The 12,293-nt window shown below is 41.7% G+C and overlaps 1 protein-coding gene across 1 annotated transcript in view; it reads right to left on the reverse strand.

The window, feature by feature from the left end:
- Positions 1-411: 411 nt before the first annotated feature.
- hs2st1a (heparan sulfate 2-O-sulfotransferase 1a) overlaps positions 412-12,293 on the reverse strand; it is a 34,392-nt gene continuing 22,510 nt past the window's right edge. Inside the window, exons 2-7 of the mRNA XM_082513162.1 lie at positions 11,314-11,564; positions 11,132-11,217; positions 10,738-10,876; positions 9,862-9,959; positions 7,712-7,869; positions 412-2,209 (exon numbers count right to left, since the gene is read on the reverse strand). Coding sequence (XP_082369288.1) covers positions 1,986-2,209; positions 7,712-7,869; positions 9,862-9,959; positions 10,738-10,876; positions 11,132-11,217; positions 11,314-11,564 — 956 coding nt within the window. The 3' untranslated portion in view covers positions 412-1,985. The remainder of the gene's footprint in view (positions 2,210-7,711; positions 7,870-9,861; positions 9,960-10,737; positions 10,877-11,131; positions 11,218-11,313; positions 11,565-12,293) is intronic.

Below are 12,293 nucleotides of genomic sequence, written 5' to 3' on the forward strand. Positions count from 1 at the left end.
TGGGTGAATAACGCTGAGTGGCAGCACTGGCTCACATAAACTTTCCCTGGCCTGTGGTGGCTCCTGTTTCAGTGCCCTCCGTTTATGAAGCTCAGCTGCAGGAACTACGAGAAGAGGAGGTGCTGAACACGTGCTGGGAATATAAAGAGGTTGGCACACAACCACATGTCACTGCAATCATCAAACACTGTTTGGAAGAGTCATGTGAAAATGATAAACACACACTCAGAGGCAGGAGTGAACCTGGAGGCTCTTTATCGCCCCCTGCAGGACACCTGAAGTAAGCCAGCTCGACTTTTCCGTTTATGTGTATCACCTCGCAAAATCCTTGCTTTGCTGTACACAGTGATGATGATGATGCAAAAACATTTGGAAAAGAAAAAAAACACAACTAAAAACCAGTCATGAACCTCAGGTAGTTTTTTTTAAAGTCTTCTTTATATTGTTTGTCAATCAAAAGATGAAAACAGACATGGCAGCCGTGTTGTCTTTATGTTCAATCAGAAAAACCTGCAAAACAAGGCGAACTCTAGAGAAGGCACACAAGACAGAGTGGTTAACTACAGTATGTCCTCAGATGGCAAGGGAGCATCCATTCACCTGGATATACAAATACAGACAGTGACAGCACATCCAGGAAGAAGCTGGGGCTCTTTCCCATCATAACAAAGTATACTTTTTAAAATACTTGTAATTTTCATCGTTTCCCTTACACGATTAAAAAAATAAACCCTATCAGAGCCCAAATAAAGCCAATTTATCAAGTAAATGAATGAAGACTGATCTCTTATCAGCCTTTTAAACATACTGTAATGCTGCAGCTGGTTAGGTTAGCTTGGCATAAAAATCAATGAGAAACAGTCTGGCTTTGACTGGGAATGCTCTTCTGAAGCTCCTGAATTAATGCATAATTTCGCCACTTGTAAAAAAAAGAAAAAAAAATGGAAACGTTTGGCTCATAGTGGAGTTAGGGGACACCCAATACAGCAGGGGAACTTCCTCATGTCCACTCTTCATGCTTTAGTTGCTAAAAGTCTTAAATTTACTGGTACAAAAGTCGCATTGAAAACAAGGAAAAGCACATTTCCCCAAACGGATTTTAGCAGCCTCCCGTGTTTAAATGCTTCTACGTGACAAAAATAAAACCAACAACACGTCCAGACTTCTGTAACCTATCTGCCAGGAAATGCAATGGATTTAAAAAGTTGTAAATATTTACAGAAGCAGCAAGTTCACCTCACTTCAATAAAATAAGGTGTAAACGTTTCCTCTGTTACCCTCCAAAGGAAAAGCTGCACATTTACAAGAGTCACACACTTAGTATAGTATAAAACATACACGCGTGCCCCGGGAAACAGTCCGCGTTCACAGGACTTTTACTCATAAAAACCTCAAAAGGCTCCATTCAAGTCCAGCAACACAGCAACGTTTCTTACAGTACCGTCTCTTTAAGTTAGTAGTGGTGATGAGGCGTGAGGCATGTAGTTTCACCGTCAAACGTCTTTACGTACAAACCAAAAACGTAATAAAGAGATAAAATACAACCAAACACAACCAAACAGTACAGAGCCAATGAGAATCTTCTGGATAGAAGAACAGTGAATCCAATCAGGAGTGGAGGGATGATCAGCTGTCGGCCGGTCGCCTTTAAGACGCGAGCCGGGAGAGGCCCTCGGCATGGACGACCTTCGGCGTTGAAGTGAAAGGGAGTGGAGCAGCTGCCGGTAGCGATAGCAACCTGCCGATTGAAACGCGAGCTCCTCGTCCAGCTGGCCGGCACAGCCGCGAGTAGCAACTGCTGCCAGTCCGGTCGCTGCGTCACAGCCGGATTGCTTCTCCAGCTCCGCATCATGCTCTCAAACGAGGCACACGGTCAGCGGTAGTCCTCAAGTCTCACCTCACTCCCACTTCTGTTTGTCTCAAGAGCGCATGACTGAGCATGGACGAAGTGTTCCGTCCTCCTCCAAAGCACTCCGCTCTCTTCTCTAGTTTTTGGGGTAGATTTTTTCATAGAAGAAATTTTGGGCCAGCAGGTAGAGTTCCCCGTCCTTTTCCCGGACAGCATGCGCCCTGACGAACTGGAACTGCTCCAGGGCAAATTCATAGAAGTCGTTCTCCATCTTCCAGATGGTGGACTGCTGCAGCTTGGCAATCGACTCCTTTGTGGGTGGCTTCTTCTCGCTGGTCTTCCTTAGGTGGGACTTCTTACCTGTGATGCGAGTGGGAGGAACAACATGGGATTAAAGGACATGAACTCAATCATTCAGTACTTAGTACACAAGCGGCCTGTTATATTTACTGGTAATGCATTTAAGTGTTACTTTTGCAGAAGCGATTGTTGCAGTTCTTCTGTTAATCCACTGGCATTAACAACAAGCAGCTTCAATCAGAACGACACCTTTTCTTTTTTCCGAGATCTTTGAACAGTTGCCATTTTCACATGAAACAGCAGCAGCTTCTTTTCTGTTTAGGCGCGTGGCCTTCATTAAAGTGACTTCCTGCTGCTTCGTGTCAAAATGGCTGCCGTGACAACAGCAACATTAAAGCATACTTAGTGTGAGCTTTTTCTAATATAAACTACACAACCGACAACAACAAAATCCTACATAACACTGCTATCTGTATGTCCAATAAACAGCTAACACTAAACATGTGTCTCTGTGTGTGGGGGAGGCTGTCTTAAAGGGCCAGTTCACCTAAAAATAGGACTTTTATTCATTTAGATTGTGCTGGTGTGTGACGCACAGAGGTGTGGACTCGAGTCACATGACTTGGACTCGAGTCAGACTCGAGTCATTAATTTTATGACTTTAGACTTGACTTGAAAAAATGTTCTAAGACTTGTGACTTGACTTGGACTTTTACACCAATGACTTGGGACTTGAATTGGACTTGAACCGGTTTACTTGAAAAGACTTGATATTTTACCCCAAATATAAAATTTAACATGCATATTATATAGAGATTGAAAATGTGACGTCATTCACGGGTAGAACCGCAAAGGATTCTGGGAACTCGTGGCAAGCGGTACTAGCGCACGCAGGCTTTCAATTAAAATCAGTTAAACAGCGATAAAAAGAAACACAAAAATGTCAAGAAGCTGTTGTATTATTAACTGCAATAGCCGGTCGCATGACAGCCACGGGAAGCCGACGGGTAAAGAGATCGGTTGTTATCGGATTACGTCGTTGAAGAGAAATTGTTCGAGCCATGTTTCCGAAGTAACAAAGACGCGACGGATGGCCTGGATTGCAGCCATTCAAAGATAAAATATAACGTCCCAGAACCCTCCAGCTCACAGGTTAGTCTGCTCCAAGCATTTACACAAAGGTCAGTCTGCTGTTGTAGTTAACATAATTGGTGATATAGGTTACAAGCAAGTCTGGCACTGAACAGAAATTGTCGCGCTATGCTCCTTTATTTATTGTGCATAAATAGTGAATTGTCCTGACACAATATTGCGTTTCGCTTCTGTTATTATGGTACATTGACAAAAACATATACTTTTATTCACAGGATAAAACAGGTTTTTTGTATCACTAATTGCCCAGTGCGATTACAGACTGCGGTAAAGTGAGCCGTCATTTGTGAGCCGCGGTCAAGCCAGCCGCCTCCTATCCGCGCGGTGATTACAGCATACAATATTGTTGTCACTGCTACATTTCTGTGATGCTACCAGAAATTATTTCCACTACTAATTAATTACCGTTGAGCTCAAAGGTCCTATTAATAAACGGTTAACGAATGTGTATTTATGACGACAATTTGTGAGACTGGTAAACTTATGATAAGTACGATGGTCTTTCGTTCTACACAGTGCATTTCAAGGTCCTGTACCCATCCGTCGGTAAACTGTACCTGGGCTTGTTGCAGTGACCTGAAGTTACTAAACTTCATGAGTGTATGCACTCACTCCAAGAACCGTATGATTATAAATATGCATATAAATATGCTAAGATGAGATAGCTGACTTCATCTAACTAGCAAATGTTGTCCAGGCTACGTTGGTGATACAGTTTTTTTTAATGTGTATGATATTTTTGTCATGCGATTTTAAAGCCGGTCCTACAACCGCATCCAAGAATAACATGCAGCTTATCTCAGAACTGTCGGTGAAAATTATTCTTGGAGCTAGGTTTAATTGAGCTGCATTTTAAAGAGGTGCAATTTCACAATTTGTGTATATTTTCTAAGTTCACTATTTTGTCATGTGTTGAGAAAAACACAGATTTTAAAATTACATGGTCTAATATTTACATTTAGCATAACTGCAACATTATTTTTTCGTTTTTTTTTTTTTAAAGACTCGAAAGGACTTGAAATTCAAAGTTTCAGACTTGTGACTTGACTCGGACTTTTACACCAGTGACTTGAGACTCGACTCTGACTTGCCTGACATTACTTGAGACTTGACTTGAGACTTGAGGATAAAGACTTGAGACTTACTTGAGACTTGCAAAACAATGACTTGGTCCCACCTCTGGTGACGCACAGTTATTTAAGCCTTTTCTTCAGAAATGTAAAAATAAAATACATAAGTGTGGGTGGGGGGGGAAATTGGGGGCCACCTCCTTGTAGGCAACAAAAATTGCTTCGACAAGCAATTGCAGGTAGGCATGGTGACCACTTTCTTTTGCAAAACATCAAATAGGTCACCGGTTGGGAGGCAACTCATCTCCAACCCGTCTCCAAACAAGACTGCAGTCACTTTCAGACCGATCGGCAAACGTTTGAAAACAATTGTTGTGTCAACTGTCAGTCTTTGCAGAAGGGGGACTTGAATTAACTGCTTATATTTTGGTTATATTCCTATATTTAAGCAAAGCATAATCAAGATGGATCAGACTCAGCAGATTTTATAGCCAGTATCTCCAAAACAAGGCAACCTGCACCAAAAAGACACTATATTGCCAAAACTATATGCTCGTCTGCCGTCACAAGCACTTGCGTGAGATCCCAATTTAATCCATTGGCTTTAATATGATAAACCCATTCCACAAAGCTCTCTACATACAGTTCTTGAGCTAATCTGAAGCCCACATGAAGTTTGAAGATCTGTAGCATTGACTCTACAGAAAGTTGTCCACCTCTGCACATTATACATCACAGTATCTTTTATACAGCTGTGGCCATGAAAGTGATTGGAACACCTGAATTAGAAGATTTGGATGGGTGAATGAATACTTCTGGCAATATAGTGTATCTAAAAGGAATAAATAGCCCTACAATAAAGATGAATAATAGATAAATATGACTTTGCAGTTAACTGTCCGTTTAACTCTGGAAACAGGCCACTAAATAGTGTCAAGTTTATTTGCTCTGTATTAAAAAAACCAAACAAACCCAAAACAAAAACCACGCACTGTAAAATAAGTAGTTCTTTAATTAACTGTTAATTGCCTGACACTTGACTAGGCACAGTGACTGTGCATCATCACTGTGCAGTAGTCAGAGAAATAAAAAACAAACAAACAAACAGAAAGAAGCACCACAAACGGTCATGCGTTATCTACAGTCCTCCGGTTTGACCAGATTGAAAGTCACAGATAACTTACTAATGCCAGAAACCTGGCAACCAGGCGCTAGCTGAGTAATTTAGTAAACATTAGCTGTACCCGTGCACAAAGAAATGAGACAGATCAAGACGACGTGACATTTGAATGTGAGACTTAGTCTTCAGATTAATTGTTTAATGCGCTCGGGTATATTGAATCATTGTGCATCGGCGTGATTGTCACACCGGACCCTATTGTGCTGCCCATTATTCATTCTGGCTGCACTCATTATAACTAATCTGTAACTACATCAGTGAAGCAGCACGACTGCATTTTGATCACAGCCGATCACAGGAGAGCGATTCAAAGCGCTAATGAACAACCGCAGCACGTAAACACACAATATTTAGCCCTGAAATTGCAGTGAGAGGATTGAAGCAGCAAATTAATTATATATATATATATATTAGGGGTGCAACGATACACAAAATTCACGGTTCGGTTCGGTTCGATACTTTGGTGTCACGGTTCGATATTTTTTCGATACAAAAAAATGTTCATGCATTTTTAATTTGTCATTTATTAAAATTATAAATATATATTTTAACTCAAAAGTACAGTTTTTAAATTTAACCCTAACCCTTGTGCGTGTTTTTTATTTTGACAGCGAATGCGCACCTGCGGACCACTTATGTGCAGCCCTGGTTATTTAGCTCGTCATATTGCAGCCACAGAAATTCTTTTGTCCATGAAACCATAAAGCTGCACTTTCTTTTTGCCTTATAGTCTGATTTGTCATAACTTCTCCGTTTTGTGGTAAGCTTTTCTTTGGCTGTCACTTCTTCACCCTGACCTGTCTTATTTGGCTCAGCAGAACTGAAATGCTTTTACACGCACTCACATAAGCTCAGCGATTCTCTGCGCGATCAACCTCTCACATGTTTAAGCTGCGGGAGATTTCACTTGTCATGTTTGCATAGTAAGCTAACGATTAATAAGACGATGTCAGAGGAATTGGTGCACAAATTATCATCACTCACAGATCAGTGCTGTCGCTCTCTATACACAGTTCGCACGATTGCAAAGTGAAAGCAAAAAAAACAAGCGCAAATTCAAACGCGACTTCAATATGTCACATATTGACAGTGGCTCACCGATGCCAATGACATAATTACCCAGCTACATTTCCGAAAGAATGCAAAAGCATTGACATATATTTTCCTTCCTACAATAGCCCGACGGGCAGGGAAGAGATAGATTTTGGTAGCCCGACTGAAAAAATCGCTAGCTCTGGGACGTCGGGCTAGCGATATTGCGAGCCCTGTATCTGATTGAGGAATCACTCATCTTTGGAAAAGAGAGTTTATTACAGAGAAATGGCTCTTTCCAAAATAAAAGCTGTACTATCCGCTTCTTCTGGGCTATATTCTCAGCAGCATAAGGAGAATCATGTGCTAACAGCGGTCTAAATGACTCGGCTAAAGTTAGTAGCATGCTTGCTTTTTTTTGTCTGCTTTCACTTGTCTTTGCACTAGGATGATGTCTGCGTAAATGTGCAGTCATATTTGTTGTGTTCCCACTAGTGCTTTCAGGTTAATCTCGTTGAAATGACCTTAACGCCACAACACGGCAAATCTCCGTTAACGAGCTACCGCCGATCGCTCCGTGCATGGGGCTAGACGGCCAACATGTTAACGAGCTAACTGCGCTAACACACTAGTTCACACCAATGTAATTGAGCATTGCATGGCACATCCAACATACTGTTTTACTTTAGTCCATGACTCGCTTACCTTCAGGGTCATACGTCACATGAAAACCAAAATAATTCCAAACGCCAGATCTGAATGAAGTTCAATTTGCCTGTTGCAAGTAGAGCTTAACTTCTGTCTCGCTAGCTTGCCCTGCCGCTCTTCCTTCTGACTATGCTGTCTGTGTTGAGCGCTCAGTGGATCTGCGCTCAACAGTGCAGCCTAGGCGGAGTAGTCGAACACAGATTCACTGAGCGCTCAACACAGACAGCATCGTCAGAAGGAAAATTGATAAAATAAATTACAAATGTTGTATTGTTCAATACATATGCGTACCGAACCGAAAGCACTGTATCGAACGGTTCAATATCGATACGAATATCGTTGCACCCCTAATATATATATATATATATAATTATTATTATTATTATTATTTTTATTTAAACTGTGTGGCAGGAGCAGCACCTGTTTTGTACAGCTCAGTGGCTCCTTTGAAGAAGCGTGGCAGCGCGGCCTCCAGCATCATGACAAAATCTTCCAGCTCTTCTGTTACGCCGACCAACATGTACTCATTCACCAGGTTGTACTTTGCCTGCTCCAGAGCCCACTGACTGCCCACGTTCCTACACACAAAAAAAAGAAAAAAAAAAGTCATGTTTTTCTTTTCGATGTGGATATTTTCTCTTTATTCTCAGGGAGTCGCTGCTCTGCTGGATGGGAAAAAAATATCCCACACAGCTTGGAAAAACTGAGCAGAAATGGAGGGGAAGAATGATGTAAGGCCTGACACGGAGGAAGAGGAGGTGATGGAGAGAAGAGCAGCAGAGAGGAGCTGAAAGACAGACAGGATGAACGATTAGGTGAGCCGTGAGTCCGGAGAGGGTTGAGACAACAGGAGAGCGGAGCAAAAGGAAAAAAAAAAAAAAAGCTTGGTAGTGAAAATAAAATAAGGATTGTTTAAACCTATAAAGTAAATTGTTGGCAAGGCCTTCTTAAACACATCAATCTATGACTGGCTGCACTGACCTCACCTTTTTGTCTTCACTATTTATTTAATGTTTCCAAGGGCCTTTCCATTACTTTAATATACTGCTCTCTAAATCCCAGACACTCAGACCTTCAGTCAGCAAGAGGGTAGATGGATTAGTCAGGGTGAGAGGGAAGAGTAGGGTCAGCGAGAGACTGATAAAAAAGGAAGAAAACACAATGTAGAGAGAACGGCTCAAGGCAGTGAGAGGGCTACTGGAGACCTTGAGGAGAGAGTGTAGCAAAGCAGAGAATGACTGAATGTGGTGCTCTACTGAAGAAGACTGATACATCACGTCTTTTTTAACAATTTCATCTGCATGCACCGAGGAAAAGACAAGGTCAGTGACTTTGCTTGTTTGTGTTGTTGACAACAAACCCAGAGAAAAATATCTCACCGCTGCATTTATTCCTACCCTAACAGTGGTGTTAAATCTGAACCCAACCGAGCATATTTAACATTTGATACTGTGTAAATGCATCGAGCCAATCCTGATTTATTCTTATTTTGCTCCCAAGGAGGCAGAATTATAATGCAGTTTTTTTTAAAGTGCTCTTGAGCAATGGTACTCTGGGCTTTCAGAAGTTTTTCTTCAGACATCGGCTGCTTTTTCGCTCACTTTCAGTCAAGTTCTTGTACCTGACTGTTTTAGGAGGAACCGGTTTTCTTTCGGAGGCCAAGGAGCAGACCCAGGACACGCTGGAGGGATTATGTCTGTCAGCTGCCCTGGGAATGCCTTGGTGTTCCACCGGACAAGCTAGAGGAGGTGGCCACGGAGAGGGAGGTCTGGGCTTTTCTGCTAAGACTGCTGCCCCGCGACCCAGAAAAGCGAAACAAGATGGATAGATGTTTTAATAGTCTGTCTTTAACCACTCTTTTATGAAAACATTAAATCTGCCCTGTCAACCAATTTCTGCAGTTGAATCCGTAGAAAATGCTGAAGATAACACAGTTAAACTGGCATAAAACAGTACTTTTGCACCAACAAGGTGATTCCCAAAAGAACTATTAGCCAAAAACTCAGCATGGTGTGCAGCGTGTCCTTAACCCCCCCAAAAACTGGACATTGGAGGATAAAAGAAATGGCAAGTTTAAAATAAACAACCTCCCTGTGACTGATGAACAGTATCTGAAAAGTCATGTGTTTAAGAAACAGTTAAACACCCAGCACAGGCCTGACACAGGACCTGCAACATTAGTTGATCCATCCACTGATTGCCAACAGCAATAATAAAAGCCTGACATGACTTTGGGATACTTTACTCTCTGCTGTAGTTTTTTCAGGTCTGCTACTTCTTCTTTTGTTCTCATCTTGTCTGCTTTGCTCATTTAAAAAAAATTTTTTTTTTAAAACACACAATGCACACCTCGAAGAAAACAAAACAGTGTATTGATTTATAGCTACACTATTTTATTAGGTACATAAGCTGTATCATTAAGCCTGTTCATTCCTGTTTTTGGTTGCAATATAACCAGATCTCTTCTGTCAACATGCAAATGTATAAAAAAAGGAGACACGTTTGATAATCTCAGACTCAGTGTGGTCTGAATGCGACACAGCAGGAGCAGCAGGTGTTTGAATTCTCACCAGCATTCGGAGTAGTGACCACAGAAAAAGGGAATCTGGAGCCAGAGCTTCTCGGGAGCGCAGTCCGAGCCACCAGCTGATACACATTCATCGAACGTCTGAAACACAGAACATGAAAAACACCAAGAAAGCAGACGAAAAGATAAGTGTTCCTTCATATTAGACCTTCATATCCCTTAATGCACTGAGAAACAAAAGAAAGACGACAACATTCCGAAGTAGCTTTATGCACAAATATAATCCTGAAGCTACACGGAGCCTTTAAAAGGTACTTTAAGTGGTTATTTTCCACAGTTTAGTCAGAACTTCAATTCTCCAGTAATTTTTTCTTCTAGTTCAAAAGAAAAAACAAAACACACATTTGGGAGAAATGAAAGAGAGGGAATTTTGTTTTAACTGGAATTACCACCTCACAGTGGTATGCTAGTTAAGTAGCTGGTAACAACCCAGTCTGGTGACATTTTATGTCACCACTTCATCGGATTTTCCTGTTAGAGGCATTTGTGTGAAATTTAGCGATAATTAAACTGCGAATTCTCGACTTTGGTGAGGTGACACTGATCTTGACTACTAACTTTTAATGAGCTCATCCTTGAGTCCAAATGAACATTTGTGCCAGATGTAATTAGATTGTTTTTGCTAGCATTCCTGATGTTTTTCCATTTATAACCACGGGATTCAACCACGGACACCCCAAAACCACTCAATGCCTTGATGACTGTCGGCAGCACAGAGGCCTCGAAATGCTGAGCTCTGGAAGATAAACGCTCGGTTTGATCACTCAAGCCAAATATTAAGTGAGATTTCATCCACAGATCCCTGTTATTTAAATGAAAATGAATCCATTCTTTAAATAAAAGAATAAAGCTGTTTTACCTTCTTGTCTCCTTGTTTTCTGCGTCTCAAGCCGGGCCTGTAGTCGTCCCCGAAACGTAAAAAGTAATAATAGGACACCAGCCTTTCAATTGGGTCCCTAATCACATTTATGTAGATGGGCTTCTTCTTCACCCCGAACCTGAGGAGAATTACTCGTTTCAGAAAGCTCACCAGGAATGAAATCAAAATGCATGAAACAGAATTTTTGTTTTTATGCAATTTTGTTTTCTTAAACATTCAAATGGCTACAATTTGCTTTTCACTCTGAGAGTGAACAGCTTTAAGTGACCACAAGGTGGAGTCAGCTGATCAAAGCCACAGCAGGGTGGATTAACTGGTTACAGGGCTGTGGAGAAAAAAAAAACAACACTATGTGAAATGAAGGCTTCTTTACTTGGTGAAATCCAGGAAGGAGACGTGTCCGTGGTAGAAAGCCGGCTTCATTTCCCTCCATTCAGTCACATTCTTTACAAACCGCACCTGAACAAACCAAAATCAACATATCACAATAATGACCTCCGTAGCAGACAAAGATGATCAGGTGTAGGAAGATGGAGGAAACGCAGGTCCCCTGACCTGGTCCTGGAGGGACATGACCGGGTTGTTCTTGGTGGTGTTGATGTGCAGGACGTGGTAGTGGTTCTTCCCGCACAGGTCGTAGGCGATGTTGGTGAAGGAAGTGCTGGCTGTCTTGGGCACCCGGTTGTAGATGATGACCACGTCATCCTCGCTGTCGGACAGCGCTGCGGCTGAGTCCCGCTCCCGCAGGCTGTCTTGCGTGTGCCTCTGCTCGATCTCTCGTACCTCGTGTCTGGCGATGGCTCGTTCTGGGGAGACGAACGGAAATTAGAAAAAGGCGAGTTCAAGATGCAGAAGTTAGATTTTTTTTTTTAAAATGAGAGTTGCCTGAAAGGAAAGATTAAAAAAGTCCTTCGGTGAGTTACTGATTACTCAAGCTCCAGGTGAAGCTGTTCTCAAGCTGAACTTGACCTTTGACCTCCCTGTGAAGCAGAATAACAGCAGGAACTTTTCCGTGAAAAAGGTCCAGCTCATTTGTTAAACTACTGATCGATTTAAGAGAAAAATAAGAAGACCACATGCTCCAGTTTGATTTCAGAGCATCCCAAATCCTCAAAGCTTTGTGTTTTTTTCTTACAACTATGATCCAACACTCACTGTACTTGATATGCATGCTACAAATATAGTCTTTGATTCAAATCTGATCCACTTACACCTTAAAATATCGTGTTTCCTTGTCAGAAGCGTCAGCGCTGTGTGAGAGACTAAACTGTAACTTCATTAAAAATGGATTTTCATTTCACCATCTGTCGGGAGATCTTCAAGATCTTTCCCTGCTTCACGCCGAGGATCAAGAGTAATGTCAAACAGGAATATTAGGTAATCATTTTGTGAGCAGCCCATTTCACACTGTGGTACTGCTTCTCTTGTTCGCTAATCAGATTCATCTTTAATATCAGTCCTCTACCTTTACTTTCACTCTCCTCATTTAACTGCAGAGTGGACTGTGTGTTTGCTCATATTTTAGATCAAATAAA

This window comes from Aulonocara stuartgranti (assembly GCF_965226115.1).
Source record: "Aulonocara stuartgranti genome assembly, chromosome: 18".
In the NCBI taxonomy this organism is placed as follows: Eukaryota; Metazoa; Chordata; class Actinopteri; order Cichliformes; family Cichlidae; genus Aulonocara; species Aulonocara stuartgranti.